The sequence below is a fragment of the Panthera tigris genome, chromosome D1 (genome assembly GCF_018350195.1).
Source record: "Panthera tigris isolate Pti1 chromosome D1, P.tigris_Pti1_mat1.1, whole genome shotgun sequence".
Lineage (NCBI taxonomy): Eukaryota > Metazoa > Chordata > Mammalia > Carnivora > Felidae > Panthera > Panthera tigris.
In genome coordinates, this window is record NC_056669.1 from 79,302,883 (window position 1) to 79,323,023 (window position 20,141).

A 20,141-nucleotide genomic window follows, 5' to 3' on the forward strand; every position below is an offset into this window, starting at 1 on the left:
TAGGTTTTGATGTAGATATAGTTCAGGTAGGCCTAAAGTAGATTTTATATTAGAGCAGGCCTCAGCAGATATTTTCTAGAATTGATCACATAACAAATACTTCACTCTTTGCAATCTATATGGTCTCCATTGCAGGTACTCAATTCTACCATGGTAGCACAAGAGTTCACAATACATAAATAAATAAAGGTGGCTGTGTTCCAATAAAATTTTATTTACAAAAACAGGCAGTGGGCCAGATTTGGCCTTTGGGTTTTAATTTGCCAACCACTGCTCTCGTGCATGGCTGTTCCTTTGTTGCCTATGGTGTGTAAATAAGGCTTATGAATATGTCTAGAATGCTAACAACCTTCTGCAAGGCTCAATCTCTGATGTGGGTTTTGTTCTGCTCATATAACAGTTATTTGTGATTAGCCTTGTGTAATATATCACCCTGTGTATGTGCAGCCCATTTCTCAGCCAAGGATTTTCAGGAACACCCCCACAAACTGATTTTTGGAAGTGCTGCCCTGGCTTGCCTCCCTCTGTCTCTGCTCCTTTTCCCAGTATACTGTAGGCATTTAATCATCCCCAAACTCTGATCTCTGCCTCCACAGCTCGGTACAACTACAGTGATCTGCTTGGGCCACAGCCCTTGCAGCTAGGTCAGGAAATTGCCCTGAGGCAAAAAGTCTGGTATAGTGACAGTTCTCACGCAGTGAGTTTTCCATATTTCCTGGTTCACAACCTGACATAGTTAGCTTATAGTTGTTTATGGACAAGGACTAGACCAAGACCAGTTACTGTAAGCAGAAGATTGGGATCTTTTATTTTTAAATAACAATATATAAATATCTAACAAGAATTTAATTAATGAAAAATCAATCTTATTTACTCACGTTAATGAAAATGCAAAGTTCATTTGATTTCATGTGTGGTTTGGTTGAGAAGTTTTCATTCACCAGATCCTATAATACATTTATTTGCTATTTTCTATGCTCTGCTTTCTTCTCTAGGGCAATTTTAGCCTCATGATGTTCTCGTTTTCTAGAAATGAGGCTATTAGAACTTAGATGTAAACATCCTTATACAATATTACCAAGAAAAATTAAAAAAAATATATATATGCTGTTTATTCACTCTGATAAAGAAGAGAGACTCCTTTCATTCCAGAAGTCACCAGCATATATCTTCTTGTCTTTGACATGCTGTTAATTAGATGCTCAGGCTGTCATAACAAAAGACTGCCATAACATAAGCCACAGACTGGGTGGCTTAAACAACAGAAATTTATTTTCTCACCATTCTGAGGGCAAGAAATGTGAGACTAAGGTGCTGGCAGACTTGTTTTCTTGTGAGGGCTCTCCCTGGCTTGCAGAGAGTGCCGTCTCACTGTGTCTTCACATGGCCTTTACTCCAGGTGAGCATGGAGAGAGATAGGTCTCTGGTGTCTCTTCTTATCAGGACATCAGTCATATGGGATTAGAGTCACCCCTTTATGACCTCATCTCACCTTTTTTACCTCTCTAAAGGGCTTGTCTCCAAATCCAACCACGTGGTGGGAGGAGATAGAGTTTCAACGTATGAATTTTAAGGAAATAAAATTCAGTCCAGAACAACTAGAAACATAACTGATTTATTTCAGAGTATTTTCAGGGACTTGAACTGGAACTCAGCAACTAGATGTGTTGGTCCAGTAAAGAATTTAGTGTGTATTAATCCAGAACAAACCATTTTCTGAAGCTTAACCACATATAATACAAAACTTTTAACCTGAGTTCTAAATAGATTTCACAAGTTTTTTTTTTTTTTAATTCTTTGCAATGAATGAAAGATGCTTAAACTAAAAAGGGACATTATAGAATTTACTTAAAAAGATTTGCTTTTTTTCATTTTACAGGCCCAACAACTTACTGATCTGGAACGAAAATTAGCTGTGGCCAAAATTGAGCTGGAGAAAGCAGCTCTTGACCGGGTAAGTTTACATCCATGAATCGTTACAACTTCAGTTTTAGCAGCAAAACTAGGGTATACCTATTGCTTCACTTGATTTATTTTTTTTTTTAATTTATTTTTTTTTAACGTTTATTTATTTTTGAGACAGAGAGAGACAGAGCATGAATGGGGGAGGGTCACAGAGAGAGGGAGACACAGAATCTGAAACAGGCTCCAGGTTCTGAGCTGTCAGCACAGAGCCCGACGCGGGGCTCGAACTCACGGACCGTGAGATCATGACCTGAGCCGAAGTCAGACGCTTAACCAACCGAGCCACCCAGGCGCCCCTTCACTTGATTTATTAATGCAGTTCCAGATGCCATGCTTGGAAGATGGTTATAGAATTCATGAGTACTTGATATTCTCCTGGGAACCCAATTCTTTCCTTGTTTTTGCTGCTACAGTAAACTGACTCAAGGTTCAGCCTTGTGAGTTCATGGCTTCATTTTCCACCTTACTGGTACATTTGTTCTATAATACTACGAATAAACATGCTTGAAAGCACCAACAAAGATGCCATGTATTAACTCTGGTTGAATGAGTTATGAAACAAATGGAAGTAGTCATTGACACTTTATTTTGGAAATTTTAAATCAGAGTTCTGGAGGTAGAGTCATGAATCAGGAAGGTAGCTGTCCTAAACAAATCTGTCCTAACCAAGATAATGAAAGTGTGGGTGACTGTCCATCTTTAGGACAGCTTTTCTTAAACATAATTCATTGCCATGACAGTTACATTTTTAAAGTTCACAAAGTTGTGCTGCCATCACCACTAATTCCAAAAGATTTTCTTCACCTCTTTTTACCCTACCTATTTCATTTTGGTTTTATTAATCTTTCATTGTGTTACGATTATGTGTTGCCAGGATAAACCACAACTCCAATATGATGCCTACCTGTGCTTTTCAGTACTCTTCATATGAGAGATACATGGAGACTAGGCCATGGCATTGTCTCCATTGGCATATGGAGAGGGAAACGTAGAGGAATAAATTGATTATATAATTCAGAATTATGGTATCTGGCAACATTTCTTAATGCCTCTCTTTTTTTCACTTTTAAATCAAGTTTATAAAATTATAGTAAGTAAATATGCCTTTATTCCATAATTCATTCAGAACAAAAGAGTAGAGTTATTTTAAAATAATCTCTTTGTTTCCTCACACCCATTTATCAAATACCCAATGCAATTTTCTGTAATACTTAGGTCATATATCTAGCACATGTTAATATAGGAAACTCTGAATCTGAGAAATCAATCATAGCATTTTAGACTTAAGGAGACAAACACCACATTATTCTCCATCAAAATCTTGGAAAGTAACAGGGCTATCCAGGAGTAATCTGCATTTTACTAGGCCTTCAACACATCCCCCTGAGATCAATTCTTGATTGGATTGGAATTATCAGCCATAATTCTGTCTAACATTGGAAAGGTAGACCCTTTCTTGTGGAAGATATCATCTGGGGAATTTTTGGTTCATTTATACACAGTATTTGACATGTAATGAAAGCATTCTAGACATGTGGAGAGGGAATACAATCTGATCAGTATACAAAAAGAAAACAAGGAAAGCATAACTGGAACTGATTCAGAGACTGAAATGAGAAAACAAAAATTTTACAAAGATGATGTGTGTGTGTCACAATAGTGGAAAGTAATCAAAACGGAAAAAAAAAGATAAAATATTTCACTAAACTCAGAATCTATAAAAATCAGGTAGGTATTCTAGAATTAGAACAATATAATGCACATAATTAAGACTTTAATGCTGTTCAGTAGAAGATTGGATGATTGGACATAATAGAACTGAAGACAAGTAAAATGTAAGGACAGTTAATGTCCAATACCTTTACTAATATAGAGAAGGTACAGATAAGTGGGAAGTAAATAGAAAGAGAATAAGAAATTTATATCAATTCAAAAAAAAAATAAAGTATTTATAACTGTTGTCCCAGAAAGAATGACAAACAGAAGCAATATTTGTAGGGATAATGACTTAAAAATTTTCCACATGGAAAATTATAGATCAGTCCAAGAGACAGATGTCACAATCCTAAATCAATCTGTAAACAGCAATATTCTTTTAAATTGTGTATAAATTTTTAAAAGTACACTTAAGACCCATGCACTTTTTTCATTATCTTCTATATTTCACTGCAATTTATTAACAAAAGGTACTTAACTTTAGAAAATTTTAAATGTGAATAAAAACAATGAGATGTCATCTCAACACCATCAAATTGGTAAAAATTAAAAAGCCTGATGGTACCAAATTCTGATAGACTAGTGGTGGGAGTATAATTATTAAATCAGTATAAATGTATGTATCCTAGAATTTGCACTATCCCTATGTGCTTGGAAACATGCATAAAGACATTGAATACAATAATGTTTGTATTAATAACAAATTGAAATAATTTAAATGTTTACTGTTAGAATTAGCATATACATTTTATATATTTTCCATACTTACATTTTCAAATAGTAATCAAAATTTAATATTAATGAATAAATATAAAGACATTTATATCAATATTGATACATCTGTAACATATACTGTTGAGTAAAAATATTCAGAATTATATATATAGTATTCAACAATTGTTCAAATACACAAATCACATTTTGTTTTGATTATATATCAGACTAATAGCTGAAGTAGAAAAATACATATCAAATTCAAGGACCCAATTGCCTTGGGGAAAGATGGAGTAAAATAACACTAAGAATGCTTTAAAATACTTCTACTAATAATTGTATAAATTCTCTAGTAATTGTATAGACACAGATAAATAGTCTTTAATTCATGTACACACATATGTATATTGTACATATTATATACATGCATCATGTTGTATATGCACTGTATATATACGTTAGATACATATAATATATGCCGTGTGTGTATGTATATTACCAATATGTATATGCATGTTTCATATGTATTTTTATAAAATTATAATAAATACCATATGTGACAAATATATATAATAAACATGATGCTTTTTAACATTTAATTCAGATTGATATTTACCTGATATTTGTTATATTGTTCTCTATATACCCCTATATTTTTCAAAATAAGTTACATTAAAAAATAAAGAAAGCATGCTATCTCCTGTCAAGAGCTTTCCATTTTGGAGATCACAGCATAGCAACCATTTTATTTTAAAAAATAAACACGTAAGATGATCATAGACTTGCTTTGAAATTATACACTGTATACATTTAGCAGTTTTCTAAGGAAAAGAGGTTGCCTTCAACTATGGGTGTTTTGATACAGGATAGAGTTGATGGAATATTTCAGGCAGATTCATTATGGAGTTCTTAAGGTATCTCCCTTCTATGCAGTAGCTGTGAAGAACCAGGCTAAAATTCTACTTCCCAGGTACTTGGGTCTCACGTAGGCATTACCACATATGGCCAAAAACAATTACATAGCTAACATAGCTAACTTTTCAAACAGGATATCCAGAAGGTATTATACTAACAAATTAGTAAGGGCATTTTGTGAATTCTAATGATATTGCTTCTTAAGGTTTAGATCTTTGATAATGAGGCTTTTGAATGAACAACTAGATATTTTAACAACTCCATTCCTTTGTGACTGTCTTATTTTGTGTTTTTCCGAGTATTTAAAATAATATTTAGTAGTTTTGAGGAAACCTGCATGGTATTTTGTAAGTGAGGTCAAGTATAATTCATGTTACCAAGATTCCAGCTTTATGAGATATTTTTTAATTTATGAAAAAAGAAGTTTATACTAATTTATGTTAATGTATGTTGACTATATCCAACTCATGCTATAAAATACTAGTTTTTAAAAAGGGAAAAAGTCTTTACAGAGTTGAGAGAATCAGAAAATCAGAATACACATGATCCTAAAATTCAACTAGACCATTAAAAAAAAAATTTTTTTTAATCCTTTCTCTGGACATCCCTGCCACAATCTCTATAACATGCTTTACGTCCTGGGAAGACACTGGATTCCTATGACCCTGAGCCAGTCCAGCCTCCTCTAAGTTTTTAACAATTCTGTTAGAATGTTCTCCCTTACGTTAAATCTTTTCCCTGGTTTGACTTCAAATAATCCACTTAGTCAGGTTTGAAATGGCTACATAGGTTTGACATGCCAGTCCTGTGACTACCATGCAGTAGGATGTATGGGAAACCGAAAACATGTATGAATCATGGTCTGGGATTCCACACCTCTCACATTTCACTGGGCACCAAAAATTAGGAAATAATTGTTTGCAGAGCTAGGAGGTCTCCGAAGCACAGAGAATGAATATTTTAAGTACTTGTGGGTTGTATAAACTGGTATGGTCACATAATACTTCATGGGCAAATTATAATTTGGCCTTAGTCACAGAACCCCAGGTTAACTTAGTTTTTGTGTTTTTTTTTCCCACCTTTGTCTTACCCATTCTATGCTTTTCTCCACCCCATCTCTATCCATTCCCCACTTAGGTGTGCCTAGCTCACACCGTGCCACAGTCTGGATTCAGCAGGAGAGGCTTGATATTGCAGTATTTATATAAAGGTCTCCAGAATCAGTCTACCTGTGTTCAAATCATAAGTCTTCCACTGAATGACCATGTTCAAATTCCTCAAACTCCTTATGCTTCACTGCAAAATGGAATAATAATAAAACTTACTTTATAAGGGTAGTGACAACACTATATGCATCCAACAAAAAAAAAAAGTACTGAGAACTTTTGGCATATGGAAAACCCTCAGTGAGCATAGTAATTATTAATATGAGTGAGTGAGATCATAGACACTGCCTCTCTGTGGTGACAGGTTTTTCTCTGTAACCTTCAGGATCTTGTCACTGTTTTTGCTACAGTAAACTAGAAATGCATTTTGTATTACTGGAGGTCGGTTTCAACAAATCTCTTGTACCATATGTATGAGGCTCATAAACTGCAGTCATAAAGGCCGGTGGAAATGCTAGCTCACTTCAAAATGGATAAAAAGTACAGTTTAATGAAATTGCTCTCCACCTCTCTCCATCATCTTTATATGAGACTTTTTTTTTTACTCTCTTCAGTTGCCTAGTGCTCAAGAATGTTATATCTGGGCTTCAAATAACCTTAAATACCTCATAAATATTATGAAAACACCTTCACACTCTAACGTGGTTCTCACGACATGTTTAATAAAAGAAGTTTCAGTTTACTATCCCAATATACACAATAATAATCTCAAGATCTAAGAATCAACCTTGGTTTTGCAAACAATTATTTATTTGGCAATATCTTATGAATTATAGTTAGCCTCAGCTACTGGCCTGTAAAAAATAAAAGCTTTATGGTATGGAAATCTATCTCTCAAACTTTCCTATTAAAAAAAGTTTCCCTTGCGTTGGACCCTCACAAAATTTTGCCCAGGAAAGCATACTCTATTACATTCATAGCAAAGATGACGCACGTTAGGCAATCTTCAGAGATTCCCAGGACTAAGTAGGAAAAGAAGAACAAGTCGTCTTGTCATATGTGTCTGATGCATAGCAGGAGTATAATAGGTCGTTATTGAGTAACTAGATAAATGAAGATACAATGTCGTAAATTAATGAACAAGCTATTTATCTCTCCACCTAGAGCAGAGAATCAAAACTGTCAAAATGGCCTTACAGGATTTATAGAGTTGATTTCATGGCAGAAATAAAAGTTAAGGTGAGAACATTTGGATTCACAGCCCTTCGTAGTCTTTGCAAAGCCAGCAGTCTATATTGCACCCAGATATCTCTGAGGACCTCACACCTTAATGTAAATGAATTAAGAGAGGCATGAATAATGTCTTGTGAATTTCTGTCTATTAGGAAGTGAGAAATTAGAGGCACAGTTGTCCTTGCAAGGTATATCTTGTTCCCAGGAAAAAAAGCGCATTTTTCTGAGAAGAGTCCTCCTATAGACACACACAAAATTGCCTTCTAAATCTCCCACCATGTTAAGATCATCTGTGTACACAATAATTTCTTATCAGCTTCACATACTATATAGCACAAGCACCAGTACTTTAATGTCCAAAATAATACTTTCTTTATACAATATACAGAATAAAATGAGAAATATTTCATATTTTCTCATGTAAAACAGCACCAGCCTATATCCTCTGGAGGGTTTGCCTTATTTATTAAATGAGCAAACATTTGTTGAGTTAGAAACTGGGATGCTTTACTGGCCATCAATGAAATTAAATTATAATGGATATAGATAAAACACTAACCATATAAACAATAAGGTAGTCTGCAATGATAACAAGGTTCCATAGGACTTAATGTAAGAAATGTGTCAGAGACTTTAAGGAAGGGGTATTCCTTGAAAGTCAGAGACTTTAAGGAAGGGGTATTCAGGGACTGTGTTTCCAAGAAGATAAGATGTGAACTGAGAGAGAAATTTTAAGTGGAAGTTTTCTCGTAGATATTTGGAAAAGCGGTTGTGTAGGCACAAGAAACAGCAAGTGTAAAGGCTCTAGGATACAAATTCGTTTGGAATCTTTGATGGGCTATAAATAAAAGGCGTTGTGACAATCAGGTTTTTCTTAAAAAGTTTGCCTTTTACTATCATGTGGCAAAACAAAGTGGGAAGAGGGGTTTGGTGCAATGAGAAGAAAAGCAGGGCGAAAACAAGACTGACCTTAGGAGGGAATAGGTTGTAAGATCCTGGGCAAAATATACTTTATACAGTTTACATCATATTTCATTAGGTGACATACTGTTAAGGTGAACTTCAAAATGAACAGTAGCCTTCAATTTCAAAACAGACTGCATCCAGTAGTATAAATGAAAATATAATGATGTTGTGGTATAGAATCATTTTCTGAGTCCTGCTCATGGAACTGGGTCAAGCCAAACCCTGCGTAGTATCCTTAACAGTCTCTCTTACGTCAGAGAAACTAACTAGGAAGATGTTTTTGTGGCAGACAGCTGAGCAAATGAGGACAGGGTGGCTCACAGCCAACTGGGGTGTCTGGCAGGAAAAATCTACAGTGTAATCAAGGAGCAGAGACAGAATCTAAGGTAGCAGGTCAAGTTCTTATGGTTCAAAAAAGAAATAAAATCAGGAGGTGAGAGGTTAGGAATCGGTTGAAACAGAAGAGCAAAGATAGTCCTACTACCATGGCCATGAAAGGTGGTGAGCTGGAGGTTGTGTCATTGTGATGTTGATTCTGTCATGTCAGGAGACCTATGCAAACAGATCAGATTATCGCACCAAGTTCGGATCATTAAAAATATAACATATATGTACCTCTCCCCCCCTGTATTGTTCTAGTGGAAATTTTATCTTGCCTGAACAGCACTTGCTGGAAATTGATGTTCTAAGCTATTAACTTGATGCAGTTTATTATATAATTTCAGCATCCAAGTTCAGCCATTACTCAGAAATTTGTTTGCTATGGTGAAGTATACCTTAGGCCTGTTATAGATCCAACTTTTATATACATAGTGTATTTAGAGGGTCCAAGTATGAATGCAGTGAATAAAATAACCATCATTCCTTCCTGCATGATCTGAGGTGATTGAAAGTCTACATTTCAGAGGCACATTAACCTTGAGTCTGGGCCCAAACCTGCTGACTCTGTCATATTAGCTCTATTTCCATTGTCTTGCTATAATATGTGAGACAGAAAACATATTTAAATTATTAAGTACTACCTGGAATATTTCACTTCTGACACAACACACGATGCCATCATCTTCTAGTCCGTATTGAGGGAAAAAAAGAGTCAGCCGAGATTATAACAAAGCACCAGTAGGGAGAGAAATTTGAACGATTATTTCATTTTTTTTTTCATTGAGATAGCTTGTCACTCTCCTTCCTTGACATAGAGAAACAACACTTTCACTTAAGTGGTTAAGTCATTTATTCAAAACACTTTCTGGCGAGCCCCTTCTAATGTGTCAAGGATCATGTTAAGTGCTAAATACACAGTTTTGAACAAAATAGTCAATTTATACGTGTGTGTGTGTGTGTGTGTGTGTATATACATGCATAAAAATTAAAAATTAGAGATAAATTATATGAAGAAGACAAATACATGATAGAATAGAAAGGAGAAAGGAAAGAAAGTAATGGGGTGGAAGAAGGACAGGAAGTTAGGGTCTCAGGCAAGCAGACAAAAGGGACCATTTTGAGGAAAAAGGTCATCATTCAACTTAGCCATGTCCTGTCCACTTAACAACACTCCTCCATCCTAGTTCTTATCAGATTTTTATGCTGTCTTAGATAACCTGTCAGGGAAATATTAATGAGAAGAAAATACACATTGGTTCTGTTTCTTATATATTTCCAAGTTGCTGCTCTTCTTGCTGCTTTGTTTTGTTTTTAATCTCTTGCTATCGCGAAATAGATGTCTTAACTGATGTTCTAGCAAGACATTGTTTCTCGTCTTCAAAAAAAATCTTGTCATGTACCACAGAAGAGTAGGAAGCTCAGAGGGAGACCTTGGGAAGGATCTACGCCATAGAACAGGAAAGAGGAGCAGACGCTACATGGAGGTGTATTCCTGGCATAGTGTATAAAAGACAGTAGATTTTTGAGCAGTATGCTACCTTACCGGGAAGACAACAGACTTCGCCATTCCACTGATCCGTGCATACACTGCATGTGCCGTCTCCACATGTGCCAGCTTGTCCAGGGATCTTGACCCCAGTAACTCATCTCTTCATCTCTCTTGCCCCAAACACCACATCTCATGTGTTGAGACGGATGGTTATGTAACATATTCCTATTTGGGCCTACATCCATACCCAAAATTATCCCTGAGTTACCATAAGAGTCCTAAAAGTTGTAGGTCTCTATTTTGGCTCCGGGTGGGGGGTCGGGGGGGGGGGTGGGTCTCTCTGTGATTTGCACTCAGCTTTATATTATTATTATTTTTTTACTCTATCAACTTTTAAAAATATTTTTAGCAGTGGAATCTGGTGGTAAGATGGGAGTTACAGATAGTTGTCTACATTAGTTCGGTCTGCCTTGTGATATAAAGCAGAAAAAAAAAAGTCTGAAAACCTTGAGCTTTCATTTCTTTAATTAAAATAGTAATAATGATACCAGTTTCACAGTTGTTAGAAAACATAAACTTATTTCTCGCATGTGAAAGAGTTTGAAATACTGTGATATCCTATGCAAATATAAGAAAGTGTAAATTTTATAATTTACAATCACATCAGAGTAACAAGGCCCACTTAACAAGGCCCATAGGAAGTAAGAGTTTTATTAGAAACAAAATTTGTTTTCTCCAATATGTGGAGAAATTGAGTGGTGCTGCAGGCTAATCCGAGAAACACAGGGGCCTACATTGCCCCTGTGAATAATTTGTAATAAAAGAGATTAATATTAATAGAAAGAAGGCAGGTTTCTAAGGACATTTTCTACTTGAAGATGACCCTAGCATACATTGCCTTGTCAGCAAACTATCATTATTGAAATCATATCCATTCAAGTAACATGTCTCTCAATTTCAGTGTTCAAAATATATCATGAGACACAGCTCCTAAAAACAGACTGTGTGTGCATTAAACAGCACGTCATAGCGGAATTTAGAAGTTAAGCAATTACATTTGAAAATTGGTAGGCATTTGCGTGGGGAATGAGTGTAGGCTAGGAGGACAGGGAGAATCAAATCAAATAAAGTCAAGGACCACCAGAACCACATGTTAACAGTTGTCATCTCTCTCGTTTTTTCCATAGGACTCACAGCTGAAAGCAATGAAAGAGACTGTCCATCTCTGCCTGTCAACTGTGTTCCGTAATCAACCGCCTCCCCCTTTGAGTCTAGCCAGGACAAATCCAACTCAGATGTCAGTTCCCCCTGGGACAATTGACAGTATGATTCCTGATGCAAGGACAAAAATCAAGGTACACTTTAGTCATGCTCTGAAAGTATAATCAAATAATACACTGTCTTTATATTTTATTCTATGTGATCAGCAGAGTGGATCCAAGTAAGGTATCAAATTTACTGAAAGATTAGGAAGTAAGTAGAAGTTAGTAACCCTTTGTAATGTCTTGGTGGTCACTTGGAGAACATTGGAAGACATCATTTTTTTCTAGAGAGTCAGTTGTTCTTTAGGCAAGATTACATAACTGTAAAATAATCATCATTATTATTCTAAAATCTAAAATGATTTTAAAATAATATTTTAAGAACATTTTATTTATAATAACTATAATCACTTAGTATTATAATTTAATACATTTCTCATTATATAATTTAATTTTATGTTACTTAATATCTTAATGATGATAATTATTTTATAATTTAAAATATCCTTTTTTAAAGGTCTATTTATTTATTTTGAGAGAGTACATGAGCAGGGGAGGGACAGAGAGAGAGGGAGAGGGAGAATCCCAAACAGACTCCCAACATGAGACTCAATCCCACAAACCATGAGATCACCTGAACTGAAATCAAGAGTCAGACGCTTGGGGTGCCTGGCTGGCTAAGTCGGCTGAGCGTCTGACTGACTCAGGTCGTCTCAAAGTCTGTGAGTTTGAGCCCCACGTCGGACTCTGAGAGTTCAGAGCCTAGAGCCTGCCTCAGATTCGTTGTCTCCCTCTCTCTCTGCCCCTCCCCTGATCACTGTCTCTCTCAAAAAATTAAATAAGCATTAAAAAAAAATTAAAAATAAAGTTGGACGCTTAACTGACTGAGCCACCCAGGCACCCAAAGAAAACATCTTATATCACATACCAGTATACACCAGAAGCTTAATATGGAAAATACTTTCTCTTGGGCATAACCATTATCATTCCAAAAGTAGATAGTTTTTAAAAAAATTAAGTCCATAGTTTTCAACGCTTCCTACACGTGAGACTCACTTGAGATACTTGTAAGAAAATCCTCACCCTTGGTACTCGCCCCAAACCCATTAAATTATTTCTGGTTGGGCTCTACTCATCAGTAGCTTCTAAAAGCTCCCCAGGAGATTTTGCGAACGATTGAGTTAAGCAGAGCTTCCTCCAACTCTGCACCACCACACTCCCTTAGACAGGGCAGAGGGGCATTTGTTGCTTTTTGTTTCAGTTGTCAGAACCTCCTATTTACAGGCTCCCTTTTAAATAAATCCTGACAATCTGGAAGAGTTATTACAGAAAGTTTAGTTTCAGGCAGTATATTTGAGAGTGCTGGTTCTTTTATCACTTGCCTTAGGACACTTACTCTTACAATGAGTATTCTAGGGGCAGCAGCTGGTGGCCAGTTGGGTAAGCGTCCGACTCTCGGTTTTGGCTCAGGTCATGATCTCACCCTTACTGACCAGGCTCAGTTACTGAGATGGGATGAGGCTCTGTCCGCGCAGAGCCTGCTTGGGATTCTCTCTCTCCCTGTCTCTCTCTCTGCTCCTCCCCTGCCCGTGCACATGTGCACATGCTCTCTCTTTCTCTCTCTCAAAATAAATAAATAAACATTAAAAGCCCAGACACACCCGAGAACCACTGATGCAATTACACAGTGATGTAGTACATTTGGAGCTTTTTTTTTTACTGCTTACTCTGATTCCTTACATTTGGATTAAAAGAGGTGTGCACAGATGGCAGATTAGAGAAATATTATTTTCTGAATCAAAAACAAGAAAAAATCTAATGTTTTTAGCTGTTATCAATGTGTGGACTGCACAGATTTAGTCTGTATAATCTCATGTTTCTCTGTCAAAAATCATTTAAAGTATGTATTTCCATTTAATCTTATTCTAGTTTTATTGTATACCTAAGGATCTCTAAAATGTTTAGGCCAATATTTTTCTTTATTTTTTCCTGCCTCTGAAAACTCTAGGTCTAAAGTGTTTATTTACTTAAACAAATTCAGGAAGAAAGTTGCATAATAGTATATTTTTTATGTTTCGGAAAAACCCTGAAGAAATTCACTGAAACTGGTTACTGGTAAAATGCCCAGCTTCTCACACAATGTTACCCACCCACCAGGAAGCCACACTCTACTTCCTTACTGTTGGTCTAAGGGAGGAGCAAAGGTTCAGCCTTATTAAATCTGATGACTTTGGGCAAAGCACTTTGTAATTCTGTGGGCACACAACACTTGTCTCCAAGTCAAAATATGTTTGTTTAGGCCCAATTAAAACTGGGCTCTCTATGACCCTGACTGTGTGAAGGAAATTACTGATTGTTACTTACCTGATTTACTATGAATAAATGTAGGTCCTGTCATTGAAATAAATAATAAATATTTATTATTTCCCTTGGCTTATCACAGAAAAAGGTAGGAAGCATTTAGATGAGCCTGGTTTCGGAATTGGTCATTTCTCAAAAAACAATAACAGAAAAACCCAATTGCTTAAGATAAAATTCAGTAAATCTAAGTTAATGTATTGTAGAGCATTCTAGTTTATGGATTGGCATTAAAAGCTTCTCTACGGTTTCTGGTTTGTCCTCATTCTTTATCTTTTCATTAGTGGTGGAGATTGTATTTTATGTATACTTGGGGCTTAATCTCTATGCAGGCACCTCAGATAACGTTTTAAAAATCCTGAATGGTATGATGTCATATGGGGTGTATATAAGAGAAACCCTTCAGTCATGGAACCTTTTCTCTATATATATTAAAAAGGAACTTAAAATTTTTTTTAATGTTTACTTATTTTTGAGATAGAGAGAGAGAGAGAGAGAGCACAAGTGGGGAGGGCAGAGAGGGAGACACAGAATATGAGGCAGGCTCCAGGCCCTGGGCTGTCAGCACAGAGTCTGATGCAGGGCTTGAGCTCCTAAATCAGGAGATCATGACCTGAGCCGAAGTCGGACACTTAGCCAACTGAGCCACCCGGGCAAAAATGGAACGTTTAAATGAGGGCATTTAACGGGTACATCTTCAGAGTTGGCTAACTGCAGCCACGGGGACATGGTGATGGTATGCCTGTATAATTGTGAGAGGCTCGCATCACTTGCCCTCTCTATGCTTCAGTTTCCTCAGTGCCTAGCAGAGTGTTGTTGTGACATGAACATTACAAATATGGGCTCCTAAATTTCTTACTTTGGCTCACGTCATGATCTCGAGGCTCGTGAGTTCTCTGCTGCCAGCACAGAGCCTGCTTCAGATCCTTTGCACCCCCCGCTTTCTCTGCCCCTCCCTTTAAATGTTTTAAATAAACATTAAAAAATAAAAATAAAAACAAATAATCCCCGTTTCCACGACTTATGACTGGTCTCATCTTCTTCCATTTGGTTTCTTAAATCTTCAACTTTTGAATGCTTTTTCCTGAAATCTGTGAAACATTTTCAAGTAAGCTATTTTCAACTCACATCTGGAAACAGACAAAATGCCCCCACCCCTCCCCCCAAAAAATGTCATTTTATTTTATTTTTCTGAAAGAAGATTGATAATTCAGTCAAAATTGTCATTGTATTATCCATGTGTGTGTATATGCATATGTGATTCATACATACATACATATATTGTAATATACACATTATTACAATAAATGTAATATACACATTATTACAATAATGTAATATACACATTATTACATTAAATATATATATTGTTCACTGTGGATTTTAAAAGCACAGATTTCATTAGGTGGGAAGTTCAATATTACACGAATCTACTAGCAAAAACCTAAAAAATAATTAGTGTGTTGATAACCTCCACTTTTTTAATTCTGGAAGATGCCTTTTATGTTTCTGCTGAGAACCCTCAGTCAGGTCAGTCAGCCTCTTTTCCTTCATTATATTCTCCATTCTCTGCTTCTCTCTAATCTGAGTGAATTTTTTCTTAACCCTCCAAGTTAAAATTACTTATCTCTATTCTCAGTGCTTTGATAGCACGGTGTTTATCCCTCACAGCTCTTGGTCATACATTGAATACAGTGATGGCTACATATTCCTCTCTCCTTAAAGGAAATGACTGTGCTTTAGCTCCATGATTTGCTCTACATTTGTCAGTGTCCAGAATGATGTTTCTACAGAATTCATTTGAAATGACACTTGCTGTGTTTCCAGCCAGTTTGGGCTGTTACCACAAAATGCCATAGACTAGGTGCCTTAAATAACAGACACTAATTTCTCACAGTTCTGGAGGCTGTGAAGCCCAAGATCAAGGTGGTCCCAGATTCAGTTCTTGATAAGGGTCCTTCTTCTCTATTGTAGACAGCTGCCTTCTAGCTAAGTGCTCAAATGGTCTTTCTTAGACGTGTGTGAATGGGAAGAGATCTCTCTCTCTCTCTCTCTCTCTCTCTCTCTCTCTCTCTTTATATTCTTTATAAGGGCACTAATCCCAGCATGAGAACCCCACCATCAGGACTTAATCTAAACCTAATTACCTTCAGAAGGACCATCTCCTAATACCATCATATTGGGGGTTAGGGCTTTAACAGGAATTTTAGAGGACACAAATACTCGATCCATAGCAGTGCTCCTCTTCTTGGATATATTCCTTATTTGGAAGTTAGAGAACATATATTATTGAGTGCTCATTATGGGCTTATTATTCAATTAAATTGTTTTCCATCTGTAAGACAGGCCTGGGATCATCATTGGGGATGCAAATTTGAAATCACACAACCCTGACCTTTTGGACTCTGAAGGCTAATTCTCTGTAAAGAGAGAGGGGAGAAAAAATGCAAGGGGTATGTGGTAGGTCAGGACTTTGTTTGTTTTTAGTATTTAGAATTCAATAGCTTTCATTAAAGATAAAAACTAAGGAGACTTGGATTCAAAAGCACATGAGATTATGTCTTTGTTATGAGATTATGTATTTTTTATGTAGAAAATGTTCCAACAGAGAGGCAAAGAGCAAAGGTTCAAGCCAGTAGCTCTGATCCGCATTTGAATAAAATAACTCTAAAGTGCAGTGGAAACAAACAAACCAGTGACACTCTATTTCATTGATCCATGCAGGAAATGACGGTGATCTGATCTAGGGTGCAGAAATGGGCACAGGGTTCCAGAGCTAATGGGGGCATAGAACTGCTATATATAAGTGGGATCCATAAAGGCAGGAAGTGAAGAACACTCAATGCTTGCATTCATTCACTGTGATGCAAAAGGCAAGAGGAGAACTCAAATTGGTTTGTTTTTCAACATGCTAAGTGTTTGAGGTCTCTCATGCAATCAAATGTCTGTATGCAGCAGACATTAAACATTTGAATCTGAAATTCAGGGAAGACATCTGAGTGCAAATAAAGGATTTAGCATTATCACCGTGGATGGCAATTAAATGTTGGAAGTAGATTAAGTTGCCTGATAAGACAGTGTGGAGTGAAAACAGATGAGAACCAAAAGGACATCAGAGAAGAGACATGACTTAAGTATGGTTTTATGTGTAGTTTAATAGTGGAATGTTTATGGTAAAAGAGCACCTCTTACTTTTCATTGGGATATCCTCTCTTTATTATATACATTTGGGCTGAGGACCGTGACATTTTCATGCCATTGTTATCAGTACAAAACAACAGAATATGCGAGCCATTTTGTATATTTAGAAATGTGAATATTCCACGGCTCATACCTGCTTTTAAAAGCTAACTGCTGGGGCGCCTGGGTGCCTCAGTTGGGTGGGCATCTGACTTCGACTCAGGTCATGATCCTGTGGTCTGTGCATCAGGCTCTGTGCTGACAGCTCAGAGCTTGGAGCCTGCTTTAGATTCTGTCTCCCTTTCTCTCTCTGCCCCTCCCCCACTCACCTTCTGTCTCTCCCTTTCTCAAAAATAAACATTAAAAAAAATTTCTTTTAAAGCCAACTGATAAATTTTCAGAATTTGACCTAATCAGCTCTTAAACCACAGCCCTTATTAAATATTAATTATATACACTTACAATTAAGTAAAATTTACTATAAGCAAACATGGTAAATACCAAAACTACCACATTATGATATTATCTCTTTTCTTGAGAATATTATGTCTTTTGGGTCCAGAGAGTGAAAATACTACAGCGCTGTGCCACTGATACCTTTCCAATTCATATCCAATAATATCAAGTTGATAGATTGAAAAATGAGTAGTATTTATGCCATTGAAGTTGACAAACACTACAAATCAGGGTTCTTCTAACCCCAGAGTTAGTAAATAACACTAACCGTGTATGTATGAGTGTGGCTTATGTGTTTGTGCGTTGAATGTTTAGGATAGGTCTACTGTGCATCATAATATACAAACAATATGTGATCAACATATTTATTTTTGTCTTCTGTTTATGTGGTAGAGCTACATGAATACTAAGTGCTCAGTAAAGGCAAAATAGTTATTTTTAAAAACTGTTTGTTCAATTAATGACATGTTCTGAAAAAAACTAACAATTTTTATGTATTTATTATACTGTTTCCCTTAATTATTTTCATTTTATTATAAAGTATTAAATGTGACTTTGTGTAATTTAGGAAATATATAAGTGTATGAGGAAGAACAGGAGGCATATTACTAAAAGGTCTACTTTTAAGTGAAATAATATGAATTTCTAATACAGCAATGCCATTGGTGTTTACAGTTGCATGATATGGAGGTTAAGAGCTAGGATTCACTTTACGTGGAGGTAATGATGTTTACCTCTGAGCATTTCTGGAAACATTAAATAAGATGAGAAAAATGTCAGACACAGACCTTGGCATGTTAGTCAAAGACAGTTCCCAGCCTCCTTCCTTCCTCTCTCCTCTCCTCTTAAGGGCTGATGTATCTGCATGCAGTACAGGAAGGTCTCGGCTTCTCTCTGCCTTTGTCCCTCTGTAGGCATGATCAGGAAGGTGTACGTGGGCCCTGCCTTCACCGTGACTCCAAGGCAGTGTGCCTCTTGGGGACTTCTGGGTCGTTCTCACCTCCCCACCACGGGGTCATCTTCCTGGTCCAAAACTCACCAGTTACCACATCAGGGCAGAGACCTTCAAAGGGAGAAAACGTTTGTGTTTCTGTCCCACGTGTTTCAGCCAAGACCCTTGACATTTCAAGGGGACTGCTGCCCGTGTAAAAGGCTGCACTTTTCATCAACATCTAAGAAATTTAATACAATAAAATACATAACATGAATACAAGGAAAATTATTATTTTTTTAATGTTTATTTCCTTTTGAGAGAGAGAGAAAGACAGAGAGAGAGAGAAAGACAGAGAGAGAGAGAAAAACAGAGCATGTGTGGGGGAGGGGCAGAGAGAGAGAGAGGGAGAATCCAAAGCCCACTCCAGCTCTGAGCTGTCAGCACAGAGCACAGCCTGGGGCTCGAACTCATCAACTGGGAGATCGTGACCTGAGCCGAAGTAGCTCAGGTAAGCTCAGGTTAGCTCAGGTTAGTCGGTAGCTCAACCAACTGAGCTACCCAGGTGCCCCGGAAAATTATTTTTTAAACAGAGAGCTAAGATTCACAAGTCATACAGACCAAGTAAAAATCTTTTTTCTGCAATATTCTAACTTTGAAACCTTGATCATATTACTTCTCTGAGACTAATCTTCAATATGTATAAAATAGAGATAGTAACATCCCCAGCCATACAGAGTTGATATGAAGATTGAATAAGAAAATTCAGTATGGCATTCAGCATATGTAGTAGTGTCTAACACTGAGAAAAAGAGTAAAGGTATGAAATAAGTATTATATCTAGAAACCAAGATAACATTTGGGGAAGATTTAAAGAAAGTTTTTGAAATGGAATATTACTTTAATTAAAACAAAACCATGTACCTTGTTTTAGTGTTCATATGTGAGTATAAGATACATCGATACATGTATCCAAATGAGTATAACTACAGTTTTTTTTAGCATAACAGTATGGATGAATTCTCACAATACACTTAATGTCAGTGATCATAATAGTAAATGCCATGAAGAAAGAAGAAAATTGAAAGGCAACAGAAATGAAAAGCAATTCAGATAAGCAATCCTGATAAAATATGAAGAAATTGTGTTACAAAAATCCATTATTTCATCCCCACCCCAGGCGGTTACCACCTTCTGTCTTTTTCTTTCCATGCAACTCACTGCCTTGGATTTAGCTGCAGTTTACATTGGTAAAGGTCACCACTGTGGTATCTACTTAATTGGACAAGGATGATTTGTTTTTTTTTTTTTGTTTTCTGTGGGTTTTTTTTTCTAGTTTGTTAGAAACGCCAAAGTCATTCTAGGGCAACAGTCAACAGTGACCCTATTCTGCAGCTTAAAGGCATCCAAGCGAAAAATGTATTCTGTTTGGTGCCTGGCAGTTTAAAGCAAAGTGGATTTGTATTTCC

The 20,141-nt window shown here is 36.5% G+C and overlaps 1 protein-coding gene across 3 annotated transcripts in view; it reads left to right on the forward strand.

The window, feature by feature from the left end:
* LUZP2 (leucine zipper protein 2) overlaps window positions 1–20,141 on the forward strand; it is a 495,099-nt gene that overhangs the window by 412,481 nt on the left and 62,477 nt on the right. For all 3 annotated transcript variants that reach the window (XM_042958956.1, XM_042958954.1, XM_042958955.1), the window contains exons 8-9: window positions 1,880–1,954; window positions 11,673–11,840. In XM_042958956.1, coding sequence (XP_042814890.1) covers window positions 1,880–1,954; window positions 11,673–11,840 — 243 coding nt within the window. The remainder of the gene's footprint in view (window positions 1–1,879; window positions 1,955–11,672; window positions 11,841–20,141) is intronic.